This window comes from Giraffa tippelskirchi, chromosome 9 (assembly GCF_054371585.1).
Source record: "Giraffa tippelskirchi isolate mGirTip1 chromosome 9, T2T-mGirTip1v1.2.pri, whole genome shotgun sequence".
Taxonomy (NCBI): domain Eukaryota; kingdom Metazoa; phylum Chordata; class Mammalia; order Artiodactyla; family Giraffidae; genus Giraffa; species Giraffa tippelskirchi.
Genome location: NC_137283.1, coordinates 1,728,606 through 1,752,570, shown reverse-complemented (window position 1 = coordinate 1,752,570; position 23,965 = coordinate 1,728,606). Strand labels below are relative to the sequence as shown.

The following is a 23,965-nucleotide window of genomic DNA, read 5'->3' as shown; positions in this document are numbered from 1 at the left end:
CTTTCCATCTATAGATATTCAAGGTCAAGGAAAGGGTTTTTAAAGTCCTAATGCTTGTCCTAGCATCTGGCAAATAATAGGTTCAGAATAAATTTTATTATGTGAATGAATAAATGATGACATATATACTTAGACATATATTTACAAAGTTGGTTGCTTCTTGGGTAAATGAGTGTTATTTGGATGAATTGAGACTCTTTAGCATGCTTTTAGGGTTCCTTTGCAATTCAAATTAATTATCATGAAGTGAGAATCTTTTGCTGATCACATATCATTTGTCTGAATCTGTCAAACAGATATGGTAGTCTGTAGATGCAGCAGATTTCAGGGAAATATTCTAAAATCTCATTCATCAGGTCAAGCAATGAAGACACTTCCATATTCCTTTTTTAATCTAGTCTATTGCACAACAGAACCCTGGGGATAGGGTTCAGAATAAATCTTCTCCAAGGAGGGTGGAAGTTGGAAATAACAGCCCTTTTTTACAAAGTCCTTTCATACAAGAATATGTCAAGTAGGATTTTTGAAGGATGAATTTTCATTTATTTGGCTAGTGTTATTGAAACTAGCTTCATGAGAAGATGCAGAGACTGGTGGACCAGTCCACGACTGTACCTTGAAGACTGAAGGTTTATCTGTGCACTTAATCTCTTAATAATAAGGATATGACTCAGCTATTACTTGTTGCTGGTAGAATAATTTTCTTTTGTTCTACTTTTTACTCTTTTTCAGAAATAATAAAAACTTAATCACAAAAGTGTTAAGTAATCATATATCCCTGAACAGATTTGTTGATCAAAGTTACAGAACAAGTAAAAATACAAACTAAAAGTAAGCAGATTTATTCCCAAGACTATGAATTAAGAAGTCTAGAATTGCTAATATGATAATTTTGTGTGTGTGTTGAGGTGTGGGGGAGGAGCCAGGAGATCTGTACAGTATATACGAAGAAATCTAAAACATGACAGTTATTTTGTCTTATTAGTTCAAAGATGGATTCACATTTCCTTTTAACTTTTAAATTAACTATATAGTTAGGAAAGCTGAACCTCCTAATATGGTTAAGCTATTGTTTCATTTAGGAATATCACAAATATATGACCATAAAGCTCTTTTTATTTTAAATTGCTTTAAAATTTTTACTTCTACTCCCTTATCCCACTTTCCTCTCTCCCGGTTGTTAGCAACACCCTTTGTTTGATAAGTTTTACAATAAACTTAGGCTCACAAGCCATTTTTCTTAGTTTTGATGTCTTCAAACTGAGCACAGAGTCAAAAGAACTCAGTTCTAAATTACATTCCATTATTTTCTTTCTTTGGGTTTTTCCAAAAGACAAGGATCTAAGTGAAATAGTTTATTTAGCAGGTGGTCCCATGAAATACTAGGGGGCTGGGGAGGGAATGAGACAGAGAAGAGAAAGCAGCCAGTAAGGAAGTATTAATAATCAGATCTGTAGATTATGATCTGGGATATAGTACATGAGATGTTTCAGAGTGGTCCTATATGCCAAATTAAAGGTAGGAATTTTTTTTTTATTTTCCCAGCCACAAGTGTTTGAGGACTGTTCCACTGACCTTTAGACACTCATGGCCTCCTGGGGTGGGGGCTGTAGGAAGCTCCCAGGTAGAGAGTCATGTGTGATGTTTAGGATATGCACTGGAAATGTCAGCTGTATAAACTCTTAAATTTTTATTGTTTCAGATTTAAGATGGTTCCTAATACATCACTTCACAAGTCCAGCTACTTTTGAATTTTCTTATATCCTTCTCTTCGGGTTTTCTCTGAGTTTGTGAATTGGACAAAAGTAAAACCAATATCTTTCATAGTCTCTGCCTTGTTACTTGCACCTTCATGCCTATTCCCTTCCACATTCTATAGTTGTTTTTGTTCAGTTGCCAAGTCATATCTAATTCTTTGTGACCCCATGGACTGCAATACACCAGGCTTCCCTCTCCCTCACCATATCCTGGAGTCTTCCCAAGTTTATGTCCATTGAATCAGTGATGCCATCCAACCATCTCATCCTCTGTCACCCTCTTCTCCTTCTACCCTCAATATTTCCCAGCATTAGGGTCTTTTCCAATGAGTCAGCTGTTTGCATCAGGTGGCCAAAGTATTGGAGCTTCAGCTTTAGCATCAGATCTTCCAATGAATTCAGTTCAGTTCAGTCTCTCAGTTGCGTCTGACTCTTTGTGAACCCATGGACTGCAGCACGCCAGGCCTCCCTGTCCATCACCAACTCCCGGAGTTTACTCAAACCCATGCCCATTGAGTCGGTGATGCCATCCAACCATCTCCTCCTCTGTCGTCCCCTTCTCCTCCCGCCTTCAATCTTTCCCAGCATCAGGGTCTTTTCCAATGAGTCAGTTCTTCACATCAGGTGGCCAAAGTATTGGAGTTTCAGCTTCAACATCAGTCCTTCCAATTACATTCAGGACTGATTTTCTTTAGGATGAACTGGTTGGCTCTCCTTGCAGTAAAAGGGACTCTCAAGAGTCTTCTCCAACACCACAGTTCAAAAGCATCAATTCTGTGGTGCTCAGCTTCCTTTATAGTCCAGTGCTCACATCCATACATGACTACTGGAAAAACCATAGCCTTGACTAGATGGACCTTTGTTGGCAAAGAAATGTCTCTGCTTTTAATATGCCATCTAGGTTGGTCATAACTTTCCTTCCAAGGAGTAAGTATCTTTTAATTTCATGTCTGCAGTCACCATCTACAGTGATTTTGGAGCCCCTCAAAATAAAGTCTGACACTGTTTCTACTGTTTCCCCATCTATTTGCCATGAAGTGATGAGACCAGATGCCATGATCTTAGTTTTCTGAGCTTTAAGCCAACTTTTTCACTCTCCTTCACTTTCATCAAGAGGCTCTTTAGTTCTTCTTCGATTTCTGCCATAAGGGTGGTGTCATCTGCATATCTGAGGTTATTGATATTTCTCCCGGCAATCTTGATTCCAGCTTGTGTTTCTTCCAGCCCAGCGTTTCTCATGATGTACTCTGCATGTAAGTTAAATAAGCAGGGTGACAATATACAGCCTTGACGTACTGCTTTTCCTATTTGGAACCAGTCTGTTGTTCCATGTCCAGTTCTAACTGTTGCTTCCTGACCTGCATACAGATTTTCAAGAGACAGGTCAGGTGGTATGGTATTCCCATCTCTTGAAGAATTTTCTACAGTTTGTGGTGATCCAGTGAGTAGTCAATGTTGATTTCCTTTAACTGACTGGTTTGATGTCGTTGCTCTCCAAGGGACTCTCAAGAGTCTTCTCCAGCACCACAGTTCAAAATCATCAATTGTTCATTGCTCTGGCATCTTTATGGTCCAGCTCTCACAACTGTATGTGACTACTGGGAAGACCATAGCTTTGATTTACAGACCTTTCCTGGCAAGGTGATGTCTTTTCTTTTTAACACCCTCTCTAGGTTTGTCTAGGCTTTCCTACCAAGAAGCAATTGTCTTCTAACTTCATGGCTGCAGTCACCATCTGCAGTGATTTTAAAGCCCAAGAAGAGGAAATCTGTCACTGCTTATACCTTCTCTCCTTCTATTTTCCATGGGGTGATGGGACTGGATGCCGTGATTTTTGTTTTTTGAATATTTAGTTTTAAGCAGGCTTTTTCACTCTCCTCCTTCACCCTCATCAAGAGGTTCTTTAGTTCCTCTTCACTTTCTGCCATTAGAGTGGTGTCATTTGCATATCTGAAGTTGTTGATATTCCGTGTTCTGTAATCTCTGTGTAATTTTTATAAACAACTCTGAGCCAATTAATTTGACCTGGGATGCCTCCTTCAAGCTCCCCTGAGTTTAATGAGCTTGATCTTCCCATATCAGTTTGCTCTTTCTTTTTGCCTTTGTTTGTTCAGGTATTAACTTATTTGATAGAAGAAAGTTTTTTCTCAATGTTTACAGAAAGTGCCTCAGAGCATTCTTTATTCTGAATCTCAGCTGCTAGCTAAGTGGCTGTGGGCACTGGGTGGATTGTGATGGAACAGAAGTTTCATAAAGTTTCTTTATCTGATTGGATTCATTATTAGGGATGTCTTTATTATCATTTTCATGGAAAATAATCTCCAAATATAATCTTTGGTTCCGTTTTTTATCTCTATGTTTTACTCCGATTCCAGAGTCTAAAACTGTATAATTCTTTCAACTTCACTTTCAGAGTAGATTTTAGTTTGAAGCTCTGAGAAACATTTTAGGCTACTTCGTGTGTGTGTGCATGCTAAGTTGCTCCAGTTGTGTTTGACTCTTTGCGACCTTATGGACTGTAGCCCGCCAGGCTCCTCTGTCAATGGGATTCTCTAGGCAAGAATAAGGGAATGGGTTGCCATGCCCTCCTCCAGGGGATCTTCCCAACCGAGGGATCAAACCTGTGTCTCTTACGTCTCCTACATTGGCAGGCAGGTTCTTTACCATTAACACCACTGGCTAGTTCTTCGTAGAGTATATATTTGGAATTTCTGGATAATAAACAAGTATGATGTCATAAAAACAGATAACTTGGACTAATCTTGGAATGGGAATTCTTTGAGACTTTATTGCTTAGTGTAATCCCATTCATGTTATTACATTAGATAATTAAAAGCTGGCAAATTTTTCACTGGAATGGATCAAAATAAACCTGTAGGAAAACCTGAACACATAGAGACACATTGAGACCTGCCTAGCTGCTGACTGTTGTTCCCAAGGCCTTAAGGAATCTCAGAGCTCTGAGACTCTTAAATACTTTGGTAGCTTCCGGCTGCTCACAATTCACAGACTGAGCCCTAAGTCGGGCTGCAGGTGGGCAGCCCTGCCCTCTGCCTTTGCCACAGCATCCTGCTGTCCCTCCAGCCAGACTTCACCGCTCTTAGCTGTCCCTTGTGCCCCCTGTGACCGCGGGGCTTTCACGTGCTGCTCCCTCTGCCTGGGATACTGCTTTTCCCATCTGTCAGCTGGTAAGCTCTTCCTACCCTTTATCTCTCAGCCAGAACACAGCCTTCTCAGGCAAACTTCCCCAAAACAAGACAGGATGCCCCTGGGCTACACACACCATGCACTCGTCCTTCACAAGGTGAACTTTTATATTTATTTTGTCATAGGCCACCATCCCCAGTGCTGAGCCCACAGTGTGGTTTGTAGGGCCACAAGAAACATATACTAAATGAGTGATCCACTACTTGTATGATTATGACCAGAACCTGAAATGATGGCGACATCATTATTGTTACTCAGTCTCTCAGCCGTGTCTGACTCTTTGCTCCCATTGGACTGCAGCACGCCAGGCTTCCCTGTCCTTCCGTATCTCCCAGAGTTTGCTCAGACTCATGTCCACTGAGCTGATGATGCAATGCAGCCATCTCATCCTGTCACCCTCTGCTCCTGATCTCAGTCTTTCCTAACATCAGGGTCTTTTCCAATGAGTCGGCTCTTCACATCAGGCGGCCAAAGTATTGGAGCTTCAGCTTCAGCATCAGTCCTTCCAATGAATATGCAGGAGTGATTTCCTTTAGGATTGACTGGTTTGATCTCCTTGCTGTTCAAGGGACTCTCAAGAGTATTTCCAGCACCATAGTTTGAAAGCATCAGTTCTTCGGTGCTCAGCCTTCCTTATGGTCCAACTGTCACATCCATACATGACTACTGGAAAAACCACAGCTTTGACTATATGAACCTTTGTCAGCAAAATGATGTCTCTCCTTTTTAATATGCTGTCTAGGTTTGTCATAGTTTTTTTCCAAGATGCAATTGGATTGGTCAAAAAGTTCATTTGGATTTTTCCATGGGCTATTATGGAAAAACCCAAATGAACTTTTTTGACCAACCCAATATAATAAAGGAAATTTCTCCCTCCCACCGTAACAAACCACCCCACCCCGACCCTCTCCCCCTTAGCTGCACTTTAGATCTCCAAAGTTTGCCTGCCCAGCTGGTAGAGCAACTGCTCACCAGCTTTCTTCCTTCCGCTCTCTGTTAAGTGTCCTTTCTATAGAGGGGTTATCCTGATCACCCGCCCAAGCAGCAGCCTCTTTCAGACTCTGTCCCTTTATCTCTTCATGGCACTTGGCTCTCTCTGTGATTAGGTTGTATTTTAATTAGTGTATCATGTGTCTCCCACTAAACACAGACTCCCCAATGGTAAAGCTTTTGGCTGTTTTGTTCACCATTGTTCCCTTGCTGCTCCTCTAGCAGCAGACTGACAGAATCCTAATAAATATTCTGAATTAACAATAATAATAATTGTTATTATTATCAATAATTATTAAGTCATCCTGACTTTGTCTTTAAATGTCTTTGAAACTTTATGGAAGAGTAATTGGGAAAATTTAACAAATATAACTGTATATGTTTAAAGTATATAACATGATTTGATATACATTTGTGAAAAGATTATCAAGATCAGTATAATTAACAAATTCATCACCTCACATAATTAACCCTTTGTTGTTCTGAGAATGCTAATATCTACTTTCCAGGACTTTTAAGTACACAATAGCATGTTATTAACTGTAGTCACTATTAGATGCTCAGAACTTACTCTTCTCATAACTGAAAATTTGTTCCCTTTGACCTGTATCATCCTTTTTCTCCCCCCCAACCCCTGCCCAACCCATGGCAACCACGTTCTACTCTATTTCTATAGAATCAGCTTCTTTTAAAATTTCTCTGGCTTATTTCAACTAGAGTAATGTCTTTCTGGTTCATCTATGTCATTATAAATGAGATTTCCTTCCTTTTAATGGTTGAAAATATTCTACTGTATATACACACACACACACACACCACATTCTGTGTTTAATGTGATTAAACATCCATGTGCATTTTTATCAAGCTCTAAACCACTATCAGTTTTTTAACTGAAGTATAGTTGATTTCTAATATTGTGTTACCTTCAGGTGTATAGCAAAGTGATTCATATTTTTGCAGATTATAATCCATTGAACATTATTACAAAATCATTGGTATAATTCCCTGTGCTACATAGTATATCCTGTTGCTTATCTATTTTACATATAGTAGTGTGTATCTGTTAATCCAATACTTCAGATTTGTCCTCCTCACTTCCTCTCCCCTTTGGTAACTGTAAGTTTGTTTTCTGTGTCTGTTGCATCTGTTTCTGCTTCACATATGCATTTGTTTGTATTATTGTTTAGACTCCACATAGAAGTGATGCTATACAGTACATGTCTTTCTCTGTCTGACTTATGTCATCTGATTTATCTCACTGAGCATAATAATCTCTAGGTTCATGCGTGGAGAAGGCAGTGGCGCCCCACTTCAGTACTCTTGCCTGTAAAATCCCATGGACGGAGGAGCCTGGTAGGCTTCAGCCCATGGGGTCACTAAGAGTCGGACACGACTGAGCGACTTCACTTTCACCTTTCACTTTCATGCATTGGAGAAGGAAATGGCACCCCACTCCAGTACTCTTGCCTGGAAAATCCCATGGACGGAGGAACCTGGTAGGCTTCAGCCCATGGGGTCACCAACAGTCGGACACGACTGAGCGACTTCACTTTCACCTTTCACTTTCATGCATTGGAGAAGGAAATGGCAACCCACTCCAGTGTTCTTGCCTGGAGACTCCCAGGGACGGGGGAGCCTGGTGGGCTGCCGTCTATGGGGTCGCACAGAGTCGGGCATGACTGAAGCGACTTAGCAGCAGCAGCAGCAGCAGGTTCATGCATGTTGCTGCAAATGGCAGAACTGTATTCTTTTTAAGTGGCTGAGTAGAATTCCACTGTGTAAAAAAAAAAAAAGGAATTCCATTGTGTGTGTGTGTGTGTGTGTGTGTGTGTGTGTGTGTGTATGTATCTCACATCTTTTTTATTTAAAAAATTTTATTGATAATATTGGTTTATAATGTTAACATAAATATCATGTGTGAAATGTTATGTTTCTTCTTCGGTATATGGTACAATGGGCTCACCACCAAAAGCCTAGTATCTGTCACCATATAATGACCCTCTTCATCCATTTCACACTCCCCTCCCACTTGTTTCATTTGGTAACAAGTACTCTGTTCCAGGTATCTCCAGATAGTTTGGCTTGGTTTGTTTGTTTATTTTTGTTTTGCTTCCTTGTTTGTTTTTATATTCCATATATGAGTGAAATCATACTGTTCTTGTTTTTCTCCCTCTGACATTTAATTTAGTATAAGATTTCAAGGTCCATCCATGTTGTTGTAAACGGCAAGATCTCATTTTTATGGCTGAGTGGTATTTCATTATATATATGTAGATATATTTATACACACACACACGCATACATATATGTATCACATCCTCTCTATCCATCATCTTTTGATGGCACCAAGGTTGTTTCCATATCTTGATTACTGTAAATAATGCTGTGATGAACATAGAAGTGTATATAAGTTTTCACAGTATTTTTATCCTTGAATAAATATCCAGAAGTGGGATACATAGATTATATGGTAGTTTTATTAATTTCTTAAGGAATCGTTCTACTGTTTTTCATAATGGCTGCAGTGATTTTAAATGTTTTAATTTTATTAATTATACTATGCTATACACTTTCTCTCATAATTCTTTTTTAAATTGAAGTTTAATCTATTAACAGTGTTGTGCCAATCTCTGCTGTACAGCAGAGTGACTCAATTATAGAAATATATACATTCTTTTTTATATTCCTTTCCATTCTGATTTCTCCCAAGAGATTGGATCTAGTTTCTTATGCTATACCGTAGAACTTTGTTGTTTATTGATTTTAAATGTAATAGTTGCATCTACCCATCCCAAACTCCCAGTACATCTCTTTCCCTACCCCCAACCCTTGGCAACCACAAGTCTGATCTCTATGTCTGTGAGTCCATTTCTGTTTTGTAGATAGGCTCATTTGTGCCATATTTTAGATTCCAAACTTATGTGATACCATGGTATTTGTCTTTCTCTTTCTGACTTACTTCACTTAGTGTGATGGCTAGAGTTGCATCTATGTTGCTGACAATGGCATTATTTCTTTCTTTTTTATGGTTGAGCAGTGTTCCATTTATATATACCACATCTTCTTTATCCATTCTTCTGTTGATGGACATTTAGGATGTTTCCACGTCTTGGCTATTGTGAACAGTGCTACCATGAATATAGGGGTGCATGGATCTTTTTGAATTGTAGTTTTGTCTAGGTATATGCCCAATAGTGAGATTGCTAGATCATATGGTAATTGTATTTTAAGCGTTCTGAGGGACCTCCGTACTGTTGTCCACAGTGGCTGCACCAACTTACTTTCCCACCAACAGTGTAGGAGGGTTCCCTTTTCTCCACACCCTCCCCAGCTTTTGTTGTTTGTAACTTTTTAATAATGGCCATTCTGACTGATATGAGGTGGTACCTGATTGTAGTTCTGATCTGCATTTCTCTAGTAATTAGTAATGTTTAATATCTTTTCATATGTCTCTTGATCATCTGTATGTCTTCTTTGGAGAAACGTCTATATAGGTCTTCTGCCTATTTTTTTTAAATTGGGTGTTTTTTGTTGTTTTATGTTTTACGTTTTTTTAATGGTTTCCTTTGCTGTGCAAAAACTTGGAAATTTGATTGCTTATTTGTTTATTTTTGTTTTTACTTCTATTGCCTTAGGAGACTGACCTAAGAAAACATTTGTATAATTTATAGCAGAGAATGTTTTCCGTGCTCACTTCTAGGAGTTTTATAGTGTCATATTTTATATTTCAGTCTTTAAGCCGTTTTGAGTGCATTTTTGTGTATGGCGTGAGGGTGTGTTCTAACTTCACTGATTTACATGCACCTGTTCAGCTTTCCCAGCACCAATTGCTGAGGAGACTTTTCCCCATTTTATATTCTTGCCTCCTTTGTCAAAGATTAATTGACTGCACGTGTGTGGATTTATTTCTAGGCTCTATTCTGTTCCATTGGCCCATATGTCTGTTTTTGTTCCAAGGTCACACTGCTTTGATTACTATAGCTTTGTAGTATTGTCTGCCTCCTGCTTTATTTTTTTTCCTCAGTATTGCTTTGGCAATTCTCTCTTTTGCGGCTCCATATAAATTTTAGGATTATTTGTACTAGTTCTGTGAAAAATGTCGTGGATAACTTGACAGAGCCACATTAAATCTGTAGACTGCTTTGGGTACTATTGCCATTTTAACAATATTAATTTTTCCAATCCAAGGGCATGGAATATCTTTCCATTTCTTTGAATCCTCTTTAGTTTCCTTTATTAACATTTTATAGTTCTCAGCTTATAAGTCTTTAACCCCCTTGGTCAGGTTTGTGCGAAGTATTTTTTGGTGCAATTTTAAAAGGTATTATTCTTTTACATTCCATTTCTAATATTTCATTGTTCGTATAAAGAAATGCAAGTGATTTCTGACTGTTAATCTTGTACCCTGATATTTTGCTAAATACATTTATTAGATCTAGTAGTTTTTGTGTGAATTTCTTAGGGTTTTCTATATGTAGTATCATGTTACCTGCATATAGTGACAATTTTACCTCTTCCTTTCCAATTTGGTTATCTTTTACTTCTTTTTCTTGTCTAATTTCTGTGGTGAGTACTTCCAATACTATATTGAATAGAAGTGGTGAGAGTAGGTATCCTTGTCTTGTTCCAGATTTTAGTGGGAAGGCTTTCAGCTTTTAACTATCGAGTATTATACTGACTTTAGGTTTGTCATAAATAGCTTTTAATAAGTTGAGATATGTTCTCTGTGTACCCATTTTTGATGTGTTTTTTTTCTTATCATGAATGAATTTTGAATTTTGTCAAATGCTTTTTCTGCATCTATTGAGATGATCCTGTGTTTTTTTAACTTTTTTTTTTAATGTGGTATATTACATTGACTGATTTGCATATGTTGAATTCTCTTTATAAACTTGGGATGAATCCCAGTTGGTCATAGTGTATGATCTTTATTTGTGTTCATGTTTTTCAGTCCTTCAGTAGTGTCTGACTCTTTGTGACCCCATGGACTGCAGCTTGCCAGGCTTCCCTGCCCTTTGCTATCACTTGGAGTTGGCTTAAATTACTCATGTCCATTGAGTCAATAATGCCATCCAACCAGCTCATCTTCTGTCATACGCTTTTCTTCCTGCCTTCAGTCTTTCTCAGCATCAGGGTATTTTCCAGTGAGTCAGCTCTTCACATCAGGTGGCCAAAGTTTTGGAGCTTCAACTTCAGCATCAGTCCTTCCAATGAATATTCAGGGGTGATTTCCTTTAGGATTGACTGGTTTGATCTCCTTGCTGTCCAGGGGACTCTCAAGAGTATTCTTCAGCACCACAGTTTGAAAGCATCATTTCTTTGGTGCTCAGTCTTCTTTATGGTCCAACTCTCACATCTGTACATGGCTACTAGAAAAACCATAGCTTTGACTCTATGGACCTTTTTGTGTGGTGTTGAATTCAATTTGCTCTTATTTAGTTGATAATTTTTCCATCTATATTCATGAAAGTTATTGGCGTGTAATTTATCTTTTGGTAGCATGTTTGTCTGGTTTTAGTATCAGGGTGTTTGTGGCTTCATAGGAAGTCTTTGGAAGTGTGCTTTCCTCTTCAGTCTTTTGGAAGAGTTTGAGAAGAATCAGCTCTTTGAATGTTTGGTAGAGTTTGCCTGTGAAGTCATCTGGTCCTGAATGTTTGTTTCTAGGGAATTATTATTATTATTATTACAGATACTGTTTCACTTCTAGTGATTAATCTGTTCAAATTATCTTTTCTTCTGGATTTAGTTTTGGTGGGCTGAATGTTTTGAGAAAGTTGCCCATTTCTTCTAGGTTGTCAAAGTTATTGGCATATGGTTGTTCATAGTATTCTTTTATGGGTTTTTAAAAATTTCTTTGGTGTCAATTGAGATTTCTCTTTTTTCACTCCTTATTTTGTTTATTTGGGTTCTTTCTGTTTTCTTCTTGGTGAGCATGGCCAGAGGTTTGTCGATTTTGTTTGCCATTTCAAAGAACCAACTCTTGGTTTTATTGATTTTTTTAGAATTTTCTAATCTATATTTTATTTATTTCCTTCTGATCTTTATCCTTCCTTCTGCTGACTTTAGGCTTTATTTGTTCTTCTTTTTCTAATTTGTTTAGACAGTAGGTTAGGTTGTTTCTTTGAGGTTTTTTCTTGTTTTTAAAGGAAGGCCTGTATTTGTCTGAACTTCTCTCTAGGAACTGCTTTTGGCTGTGTTCCATAGATTTTGTATGGTTGTGTTTGCATTGTCATTTGTCTCAAGGTACTTTTAATTTCCTTTTTTGATTTCCTTGTTGACCCGTTGGTTTTTTTAGTAGCATGCTGTTTAGTCAGCATGTAATAATTTTATTCTCATTTCTTTTCCTGTGGTTGATTTCTAGTTTCATGCCATTGTATTGATATATACAACATCATCTTAATCTAATCATCTGCTGAGTGACAGTTGGGTTGTTTCTGTGTTTTCACTACTGTAAATAATGCCATTATGAACATTGGGATACATGTATTTTTTCAAATTAGTGTTTTCACTTTCTGCAGATATATAATCAGGCATGAAATTGCTGGATCATATGGTAGCTCAATTTTTAGTTTTTATTTAAATATTTCTTTTTAATTTTTTTAAATTATGAAATATGATCATACACTTACAGGAGACTTGGAAAATACAGAACAAGGCTACATATAGTTCCACTGTATATTACAATTATTTTCTAAGTAAATAAACTAAGATTTTCAGTCAGAATTTCAATATCAAACTCTCAAAAATTAATATAATGAATAGACTGAAAAGTATAAGGATATAGTAGACCTGAAAGACACCATGAACCAATCCAATATAATTAAGTGTACAATTTCCACACAACAGCAGGATACAAATTCTGTTCAAGTTCCCACAGACTATAAACCAGCACTGAATTTGAAATAGAAAAAGGGAAACAATCCAGATAAAAGTAAACCATCATCATATAGTCCAGTTGTTTTTAGACATGGCTGCTCATTAGAATCACTTCTAGAGCTTTGGAGAAGAAAACAATATCTGGGCATTTGTAGTTTTCAAAAACTTTCAAGATAATTCTAATGTGCATCTAGATTTTAAAAAATGATTACAGATTTTTCTATTAAATGGTAGTTTTAAGCATGTAGAATTCTATTATTTTCTATTGATCAATCATGATACAAGAGTATCAAAATGAATAATAGTTACATAATCACAATAATAAAAGATGTTTATCAGTTTTTTTTCCCCCAATTCTGGGAAATCTTTGCTTTCAGATTATCAGATGATGTGTGTGTGTTTAGTCAGAACTTGGTGCTTTCTTTGGCTGTTTCACAAGAATCCAAGAGTCTTTTCCTTGGAATTTCGTGGCACAATGGTTGGTTAACAGCACTTGATAGGGCCTTTTCAGCAAGAGTGAAGAGCATTTATTCTGGAGGTGTTTATCCCGATAGACAAAATCTCTGGGTTGCAAGGTGTGGTGCTTAAGATCTTTGTCTCCTGAGAATGTGCTGTGGAAAGACTGCTCTACCAAAAAGATGGTTATTTTTAATAGAGGCAATTGTTGTTCAGTCACTTAGTCACATCCGACTCTTTTCGACCCCATGGACTGCAGCTCGCCAGGCTTCCCTGTCCTTCACCGTCTCCTGGATCTTGTTTAAACTCATGTCCATTGAGTTGGTGATGAGTTGAGGCAATTAGGGCTATATGATATTGGAGCATCTCTCCTTTTATCAGTTGTGGGTCAAAAGAAGCAAGAGCCTAGTTCATTGAGTGTCTTGTGGCCATCTCACAGGTGAGAGTTTGAGTTCCAAAAGGGTGGATTTGCAAATTAAAAGGAGCAACAGCAATGCTGGTAGCCATGGTGTCTGGAGGGCTTCTACAAATTTTGCCAGTTGAGTCCTAATAATGCCATCATTGCATTCAACTAAACCAGCGAAGTGAATAATGGTAGTCACAGTGAAAGTGTTGTAAGACAAGCACCTGGTCAGTAAAGTGGGTTTCTCAATCCTTATAAAGTTTGAGAAGAGTTCCCTAGGTAGGGATGTGTTTGTTGTTCAGTTCCCCAGTAGTGTCCGACTCTTTGCAACCCCATGTACTGCAGCACTCCAGGCCTCCTTTTCCCTCACCATCTCCCAGAGTTTGCCCAAGTTCATGTCCATTGCCTTGCTGATGTTGTCTAGCCATCTCATCCTCTGATGCCCTCTTCTCCTTCTGCCCTCAATCTTTCCCAGCATCAGGGACTTTTCCAATGAGTCATCTGTTCCCATCTGATGACCAAATACTAGAGCTTCAGCTTCAGCATCAGTCCTTCCAGTAAGCATTCAGGGTTGATCTCCTTGCTGTCCAAGGGAATTTTAGGAGTCTTCTCCAGCACCACAGTTTGAAGGCATCAATTCTTTGGCATTCTGCCTACTTTATGGTCCAGTTCTCACAGTCTTACATGACCACTGGGAAGACTATATGGACCTTTGCTGGCAGAGTAATGTCTCTGCTTTTCAACATATTGTCTATGTTTGTCATTGCTTTCCTGCCAAAAAGCAATCGTCTTCTGATTTCATGGCTGCAGTCACCGTCTGCAGCGATTTTGGAGCCCAAGGAGAGGAAATGTGTCACTACCTCCACCTTTTCCTCTTCTATTTGCCATGCAGTAATGGGGCCGGATGCTATGATCTTGGTTTGTTTAATATTTAGCCTTAAGCCAGCTCTTTCACTCTTCTCCTTCATCCTCATCAAGAGGCTCTTTAGTTCCTCTTCGCTTTCTGCCATTAGAGTGGTATCAGAGGTACAGGGGGCATGTGTAGGACCTGAAGGAAGTAGTATATAAAGGACCTGGAGGAAGTAGTATATAAAGTTCAAAGGAAAAATTAAAAATCCTTAGCGACTTATTTTTGTATGCAGTTGACCCTTGAACAGCACAGCTTTCAAGTGCAATAGTCCACTTAGACATGAGTTTTTTCACTAAATATGTACTCCAGTACAGAGTATGTGCGACTGCGGTTACCAAGGACCAGTTGTAAATCAAATATGGATTTTCAACTGCATGGAGGGTTGTACTGATCTTGGAGAGAGCAGTGAATGGTCCTGAAGGGAGATCTTAGTTTCCTGCCCAGGAATTGAACCTGGGTAACCTGTATGAAAACCAGGAATCAGCCACCAGACCACCAGGGGGTAGAGGCTAGAAGTAAAATGGCCCTGACTCTTACCCTCATTGAAAGCAAGAATTTTAAGGATACAAGAGCTGTAAAGACAGTTTTCATTAGAGACACGACATATGGGAGAGCACACAGAGAAACAGTGTAAGTCAGAAGCAAGGCGGAAATACACACCCAAAGAGAAAGGGTAAGGGCATCCTCTCTGATGAGGAGGAACACAGTAAGTCAGAAGCTAGGTAGAGAGACACATTAGGAGAGGGGTGTGGGAATCTTGAATGAGGAGGAGTGCCATAAAAGGTGATTTAAAGCCCTTCTAGAGGACAGTCCTTCTGGGTCTTCGTTTACCTTTGGCCAATTATCTTGTTTCTTTTTCCACAACTGACCAGTCCTAGGACCCTCCTAGGACAGATGTGTGCACAACTTTTTGCTAAAATGGATCCCACCACAGAGGACTGTGGGCACATGCCCAATTATTATGGGATGGAGCCCCTCCCTTTTTGACCTCCAAGGAGCTTTCCTGTGCATGTGCAGAGAGAGGTCTTCCTTGACCTCAGGAGTGGTCATCTTATCTCTTTACTTCAGCAGAGCTCAGCTCGTGCCACTAACTTTGTCCTTGCAGTGTCTGGGTGAGAGCAAAGCTTCACTTTTACTTCACTCGACAAACACCAGCTGTCCAGCCCGAGGGCCCATCTATCTTCAACCTCAGTAACTAAAACCCTGCCTTGTTCATGGGTCAACTGTATAGGTAACATAGGAGAGGAAATAGCCCATAATTTTAGGATTCTGTTAATAATATTAATTGGTGGGTGGTACAATGGATAGATATACTTGATAGCAGTGATTTGCTTTTTGCTTCAAATATTTTTATTTTTAATTTATTATATACCTTTTCTTCTAAAAATAAAAACCCTATCATGTTAATAATGTTACAAATACTTGTTTTCAAGGCAATCTTTAATTTCTACTTAGGCTCTTCTAGGTTTTGGCAATTTCTCAGATTTTTCTTGTTTTTAATGACCTTGGAAATTTAGAGAATTACTGGTTAGGATTTCCTCAATTGGGATTTGTGTGGTATTTTTTTTAATGATTAGACTGGAATGTGTTTGGGGAGGACGATCACAGGTGTAAACTGCCACGCTCTTATCTTAGCATGGGTACATACTAACAATATGACTTCACACTGTTGATGTTAATCTTGATACCTGGCTGGAGATAGTGCTTCTCAGGTCTCTCCACTGTAAAGTTACTCTTTTTTTTTTCTCTCTCTCTTTCTATAATATATTTCTTGAAAAAAGCCACTACATGCACCCCAGACTTAAGGAAAGGGGAGTTATATGTCATCACTTTAAGGTGGAATAGACACATAAATTATTTGTCATTTTCAAGACATTTGTCTCTTGATTCCCATTTACTTGTTTATTAAGTTTTTAAAAAAGTTTTATCAGTATGGGCTCGTGGATAATTATTTTATAGTCTGGGTTATAGTCTAACAAAACTTTCCATGGGTTGAATTGTGTCCCCCTCCCAAATCCGTACATTGATGGTATTTGGAGCTTATCATTTTGGGGAAGTTAAGTAGATGTAGATGAGGTCACGAAGGTAGGGGGCATTCATGATGAGACTGGTGGTCTTATAGGAAGAGACATCGGAGACTCGCTCCATTTCTCTCTTTCTCTGCCCTGTGAGGATACAGCAGCCATCTGCAGGCCAGGAAGAAGGCCCTCACTGGGGAACAGGATTAGCCAACATCTTGCTCTTAGATTTTCCAGCTTCCTTAATTGTAAGAAATAAATTCCTGTTTATTTCTGTTCAAGGCACCCAGTTTATGGAATTTTATTATGGCAGCGCAAGCTGGTTAGTACACTGCTTTATTTTGTTCAACCTTTTCTACATTTGGACATAGGGAGCTGGTTGACTTGTCTTTTATACCCCTCTGACATACCCCATCATTGTGCTTTTTATTTTTTTAGAACAACCTTTTGGAACTATGGGATGTTCCAGGTTCATTTAGTGTATTTCTTGCCCCAGAACTATTCTCAGCCATTTCTCCAGTGGTCCTGACTCTTGGGAGAGTGGGATTAAAAACCAACATCTGGTGCTACGTGCACTCATTGCTACTGGGAGGGCATCAGTTATAGACCTTTTTGATCTGATGGAACAAGGAGCTATATGTGCACAGTAACCCATGCATGTTCACATAACTGTAAATATTTCTATGTGTAACCATCTGTATCAGTACTAAGCTAAACATTAGTTTGTAGTGCTGTCTCCAGCTCTGATCTGTCACTCTCTTGAACAGTACCTGACTCCTTCCCTTGTTTGTCTGTAACCTTCCTTCCATTCCAATAGTGAGAAATCTTGCTTTTGCCATCTGCCACTCATTGACTTAATTGTTTAGTTCTGGTATACATGTATAGCAATATTGGAACTGTTCGTCTTTACCCCTATGCAAAACAACTTTGTTAACTAGAATATAGTCCTCACGTTTTGCCTGTCATTTACCGCCTCTAAAATACTGAACGCATCGTAGGTTTGCATGTCACCCTTGTGCTGAGGTCATGCTTGCTTTCATGTGTCATTCTAATGTTAGTATACGTGCTGACAAAATGAGCACAATAATCAAACTATTAACAAAGACCACAACATGACCACTGTAGGAAAGAAGACTATACTATCTACACTCTGAACCTTTTAACATATCATCTCATTCTATTTACTTTGTGAATGTATTCATACTTTGTTGAATTTAAAGGAAAGAAGTCCCTCCTCCCAACTTATGTAAATCATCATATTATTGAATTGTTTGTGAAGCTGCAAAATGTTTGTATTTTTAAATGTTTTTAAAACACCTGTGTTCAATACCTTCTTTGTTTACTTCAATAATGAGTATATAAAATCTTTGGCAATTAGCAACTTAATTGCTCACATAAGTGAGGGACTACTAATTGAATTTAAAAATCAAAACAGTTGCCTTTTAAAAAAGTTATATCAAGCGTCCTTCCTTCCTCATCTTTCTTCCACCTTGTTTTCACTCTTAGTTTGTGAATTCACGCCTTTTTAAAACAGAGGTAGTATTTAGATAAACTTTAGTCAAGCCCCCTCTCAAAGGCTGCTAATTATGAACTATGTTCACTTACTTATCTAAATTTTGCAATAAATAAAGACTGTCCTTGCCATCTACTTAACTATACTATCCTTAGCTTTACTTAAATTTTTTCCAGTTTTCCTGAGGTATTATTGACAATTAAAAATTACATATATTTGGGGTTTGTGATATGATGTTTTGATACTTGCACACATTGTGAAATGACTATACAACCAAGCTTATTAATTGCTTCACATTATTTTTTTGTACTGAGGATACCTGTGATGTACTCTCTTAGCAAATTTCAAGTATGTGTGCTAAGTTACTTCAGTCATGCCTGACTCTGTGCAAACCTATGGACTGTAGCCCACCAGGCTCCTCTGTCTATGGGATTTCCCAGGCAAGAATACTGGAGTGGGTTGCCATTTCCTTCTCCAGGGGATCTTCCTGACCCAGGGATTGAACCTGTGTCTCCTGCATTTGCAGGTGGATTTTTTACTGCTGAGCCACCAGGGAAGCCTGCATTAGCTTGCTAGAGCTACCATAAAATATAGCACAGTCAGGGTGGCTTAAACAACAGAAATTTAGGTCCGTCTGGTCAAGGCTGTGGTTTTTCCAGTGGTCATGTATGGATGTGAGAGTTGGACGGTGAAGGAAGCTGAGCGCCAAAGAATTGATGCTTTTGAACTGTGGTGTTGGAGAAGACTCTTGAGAGTCCCTTGGACTGCAAGGAGATCCGACCACTTCATCCTAAAGGAGATCCATCCTGGGTGTTCATTGGAAGGACTGATGTTGAAGCTGAAACTCCAATACTTTGGCCACCTGATGCGAAGAACTGACTCATCTGAAAAGACCCTGATGCTGGGAAAGATTGAAGACAGGAGGAGAAGGGGATGACAGAGGATGAGATGGCTGGATGGCATCACCGACTCAATGAACATGGGTTTGGGTGGACTCAGGGAGATGGTGATGGACAGGGAGGCCTGGTGTGCTGCGATTCATGGGGTTGCAAAGAGTCGGACACGACTGAGCGACTGAACTGAACTGAGTCCAAGATGAAGGCGTTGGCAGGTTTGGTTTCTTCTGAGGCCCCTCCTTGGTTTGCAGGTGCTGTCTAGTCCCCTTGCTGCCTCTTCCCACAGGTGTCCCTCTGCACAGGCACACTCCTGCTGTCTCCTCCTCTGCAAACACAAACAGCAGTCATACTGGGTCAGAATTGCCTGCCCCCCTCCCCACCCCGCTGCCCCCTGCACCAATGGCAGCTCTGCATCAGCTCACACGAGCCTTTTCTTTATACCTGATGACACCCTGAGGTACCCGGCATTGGGACTCAACACATAAATTTGTGAGGGAAGCAGGGAGACACAGTTCAGATCATAACAGAACATTTTGTGGCTTTCAGAAATCAGACTCCATCTTTGGTTTGCTCTTCATTGTGATTATGAAACCCTTTTAACTTAGAGAATATTCAAGTTGGACCCCAGGAGCATAGTGATAGTTGGCAACCGAGTGGTCTTTTATTGACCTTTCTTGTTCTCTTCCAGAGAAGTGATTCTCTATTTTTTTCAGGAGGTGGTGGACAGCTTTCAGAATCTGATGGAAGCTATTTTGTCAGTTAACTTTGACTAACAACCTTGAAACTTAGTGGATTGATACAATAACCTTTTCCCCTCTTCTTGTGGTACATACTGTGTACTGTACGGGGTCATAAACAGTCAAAGACACAACTTGGCAAGTGAGCAGCAGCACATACTGCATGCTGGCAACCTGGGCTGGTTGGAGCTGGGCTTGTTGATGCGTGTTGTTTGGGCTACCCTGTGCATTGTGCTGACCTGGCTTTCAAAGGCTCCACTGATGGATGTGGCAGTGGGCATGGGTACTGAACATAACTGGGCCATGTGATGCTCATCATCCAGCTTGGCGAACCCAGGCTCAGTCACCTGCTTGTGGTCGTTAGGGTTTTCAAGAGCAGGAAGAGAGAGTGAGCCACAAAGACTAAGCACTTTTATGTTCTCTCCTTGCATCACTTTTCCTGGTGTCAATTTTCAAGCCAGAATTGGAGATAGAAGAAAATTGAACTTTTTTCCCTTGCTGACTTCTCCCTTTTCATCGTGTGTTAACATCCTTGTTTTACTTCAGCCCGGAGGTACTGAAGAGTGAGCCGTATGGGGAAAAGGCAGATGTGTGGGCAGCGGGCTGCATCCTTTATCAGATGGCGACCCTGGAGCCTCCCTTCTACAGCACGAACATGCTCTCCCTGGCCACAAAAGTAAGCAACCTTGGCAGACAAAAGGATCTCATGTTGCCAAAAACACCATTCCTTTTCTTCTTAAACAGAACCTTTGTGATTTTAGTAAAACTGCCCATTAAAAACAGTCATTGTTTTATTAGCCACATGATCCAGTTTATTTATATATTTTCTCCTTTCTTCTAAATCTACATCATGTGCCATGACACATTTTCCCCTAAATTTTCTTCAATTTATCATAGAAAATTATAAAAATAATATATCAAACTGCTTTTGGTCTTTTATTTTTACTTGTGGTTTGGGCTGCCCTCAATCCACTATATTATATTATCCTACACATCATTTATTGTGAATCTGAGGTGAACTTTTGCTCAGCTTAAAGAATATAATTCTGTGCTCAAAAACTGTTTAATTAATGCTACTTTAAAAATCACTAGGCTATTTTTGTTTCTGATGAAAATGTGTGCATGAGATTATGATGCTCGTTACGTAACTCTTGTGTCGTGGCCAAGTATCACCATGCAAAGGCACCTGTGGCTCCTTGACTTCCATTACTCCAGCCTGTTTGTTTTGCAGATAGTGGAGGCGGTATATGAACCAGTGCCAGAAGGCATCTACTCTGAAAAGGTGATCACTACCATCAGCAGGTAATTAGTCTTACAACTTCAAACCTATAGAGATTATCAACAAATACCTTGTATCTGTGAAAATGTACTATTAAGAGGAAGGGTTCCCAAATAATCCAAACCTAGAAAAATGTCTGGACATCATTGGTCATAGAGACCATTTGGGAGCCACCAAGTGTCCAAGAGGAAACAGTACATTCACTTGAAATAACATGTTACCATTAATCTGATTATTCAGAATGTTTCATATCAACCTATATACCAAGTGTGATCTGCTAAAGAGATATTTCTCCAAAGAATATGTATAGATGGCCAAGAGGCACATGAAAATATGCTGAACACTGCTAATTATTAGAGAAATGCAAGTCAAAACTGCAATGAGATCACCTCACACCAGTCAGAATGGCCATCATTAAAAAGGCAAAGAGTCCGACATGACTGAGTGACTTCACTTTCACTTTCTCCTGAATTGCAGGCAGATTCTTTATTGTCTGAGTCACCAGGGAAGCCCTATGTAAACTTAGAGCCTTTGAATTAAAAAATAGACAAATATTATAGTGAGTGCCAGAAATTTTTAAATTATGCTAACCAGTGATCTTGATAATTTGTTCCATGGGCATCTAGAATAGCCTCTACTACTGTTTAGCTGTGATAGAAACAATTCTCCCATTAGTAGGTTGATTGATATTTCTTGCCTCCAAAATCTGAGAAAGTTTTTAGCGTGTAATGTGTCAAATTGTCCACAGTTAAAAATTATGACATACAGCTTAAACTTCAAGTAACTGGATTGCATTTTATTTTTATAGCATCATGCTTTGTAAGACTCTCACTAATCAAATTGTGTTGATCTTGCTCCTCCTATACAGCTGGTAAAGTCCAGTAAGTTGCCACCTCCCAGAATCTTTCCTTCCTTTTGGTGCATCAAATGTGGTATTCAGGTCCTATATTATTAGGATGCCTCTTTGTTTCATTGGCCAGTCAGTAGGAGTGGTTTTAGAGGAGAATCACTTGCATAGAAGAAGATCCCACCCATCCATCCTGAGACTGGGAGCAACTTCCAACACAGTGTGTAACGCTTGCCCATGAGCCAACCTGCAAAGTGAAAAGTACTGCTCCCTCTCCTTCCCAGATTTTCCAAATGTCTTTTGAGAAGTCTGGGATTCAGAAGTATTCTCGAAGTTCATCTTGTCCAGGTTCTCTTGGGTGCAAGCACCATGGGGGACACAGAGCAGAATTTAACCTGTGGCCTGATCCTGACTTTGACTAGAGTGCTGTGATGAGCTTATCTTTCCTTAGATGCCTCACTCCAGATGCAGAAACCCGCCCAGATATTGTAGAAGTCAGCTCCATGATATCAGATATCATGATGAAGTATGTAGACAATTTATCCACATCCCAGCTGGCCTTGGAGAAGAAGCTGGAGCGGGAACGGAGGCGCACACAGAGGTATTTTGTGGAAGCCAACCGGAACGCAGTCACATGTCAGCAGGAGCCAACTCAGCTGTCTCAGGTAAATAGGATTCTTTCAGTGTCTTCAGGATAAATTCCGAGAGGCGTCTGAGGCTGTTCATGTTTGTCTTAAGGAAAATTCATCTTAGGTTAGAAAAATATTAATTGCTGCATGTAATATTTCACTGTTATAATGACATATTCTTATCCATTCTGATATCTTATAATTAAAATTAAGTCAATATAATTGAATTCCAAAGAACTAACCCATAACTTGTTGTATATTACAAAACCAGAGGTATCAAAAAGATAACTTAGAAATTCTTTGAATTTATAATATAGATCTTTGTATAAATAGCAGTGACTGCTTATATTTAATTTTTTCAGCAATTTGGATTTATAGATAGAAATATTGTATGTAAGTTTAGAAAAGGAAATAATGTTCACCTTGAATTTTTTTTATTAGTCTTTGTAATTGATTTCATTTCTATTCATGGTGGTAATAATTTTGCCATAGTACAAATTAGAATATGTGCTTTTACTTTTCTTTAATTAATTTTTAATTAATTAAAAAATTTAAACTAATTTGATTAATTAAATTTATTTGATTAATTTGATCTTTCAGCTTATTTCTGATATAACTGGAATAGGGGTGTCAAGGCGCACATTTCCACGGGTGCACGTGGTGGTGCCCATGACACTCTGTGTTGTCACCTCTCTCTGCCTTTGCTGTGTTCCGTGACTTATCCTCCACTCACACTCTGGGTTCCATGAAAGCAAGGATTCAGCAAGAGGCCCTTCAACCCATCAGTGTTCTTCTTTAACCCTCCTGGAGTTGGGCCCAGCACAGGAGGGCCATAAAGCCCGTCCTTGATCAGGAAATTAGGTCATTAAATTCCTTTCCAGGATCCTAAGGACCAGCTGTGCCTTGGCTGGGAAAACTATATAAGAAGTTAGTCTCCAGGAAGAGCCAGTTTTGATTTCTTAAATATCAACATTTGTAGCAAACTTTTTCTTTTTTAAGAAGGAAAGCAATACTATTTAGCGGGTTTATCTTGCCATACTCAGAATCCAGAAATTAAAGAGTTGATATAGTTTTGGTGTTATTTTGGATTTTATTTATTTATTTTAGTACAGTCATCCCTTTTATTTCACTTTTCTTTTTTTTTTTAATTAGCATATAGTGGATTTACAATACATGTTGCTTTAAGGTGTATAGCATAGTGGTTTAGACTTTTTCCAATTTTACTCCATTTAAAGTTATTATAAAATATTGGTTATATTCTCAGTGCTGTACATAGCACACTGTATCTTATTTATTTTATACCTAGTAGTTTGTGTCTCCCAGCTCCCTACCCCTGTCTTGCCCCTCTCCCTTCCTTCTCCCCACCAGAAACCATTCATTTGTTCTCTATATCTGGGGGTCTATTTGTTTTATGTATTTGCTGGTTTTATTTTTTTAAGATTTCATG

At 38.9% G+C, this 23,965-nt stretch overlaps 1 protein-coding gene and 1 non-coding gene across 51 annotated transcripts in view; one reads left to right on the top strand and one right to left on the bottom strand.

The window, feature by feature from the left end:
* The window catches only part of NEK10 (NIMA related kinase 10), a 249,969-nt gene that overhangs the window by 116,196 nt on the left and 109,808 nt on the right, over positions 1-23,965 (top strand). For all 50 annotated transcript variants that reach the window (XR_014065243.1, XR_014065246.1, XM_081529548.1 and 47 more), the window contains 3 exons: positions 20,310-20,439; positions 20,995-21,065; positions 22,341-22,554. Coding sequence is in view for 48 of the 50 variants with exons in the window: in XM_081529548.1 (XP_081385674.1) it covers positions 20,310-20,439; positions 20,995-21,065; positions 22,341-22,554 (415 nt within the window). In the remaining 2 variants the exon portion in view is untranslated. The remainder of the gene's footprint in view (positions 1-20,309; positions 20,440-20,994; positions 21,066-22,340; positions 22,555-23,965) is intronic.
* On the bottom strand, positions 17,594-17,699 carry LOC145522103 (U6 spliceosomal RNA). The gene has a single exon (XR_014065917.1). It is a non-coding gene; the product is annotated as a U6 spliceosomal RNA (small nuclear RNA).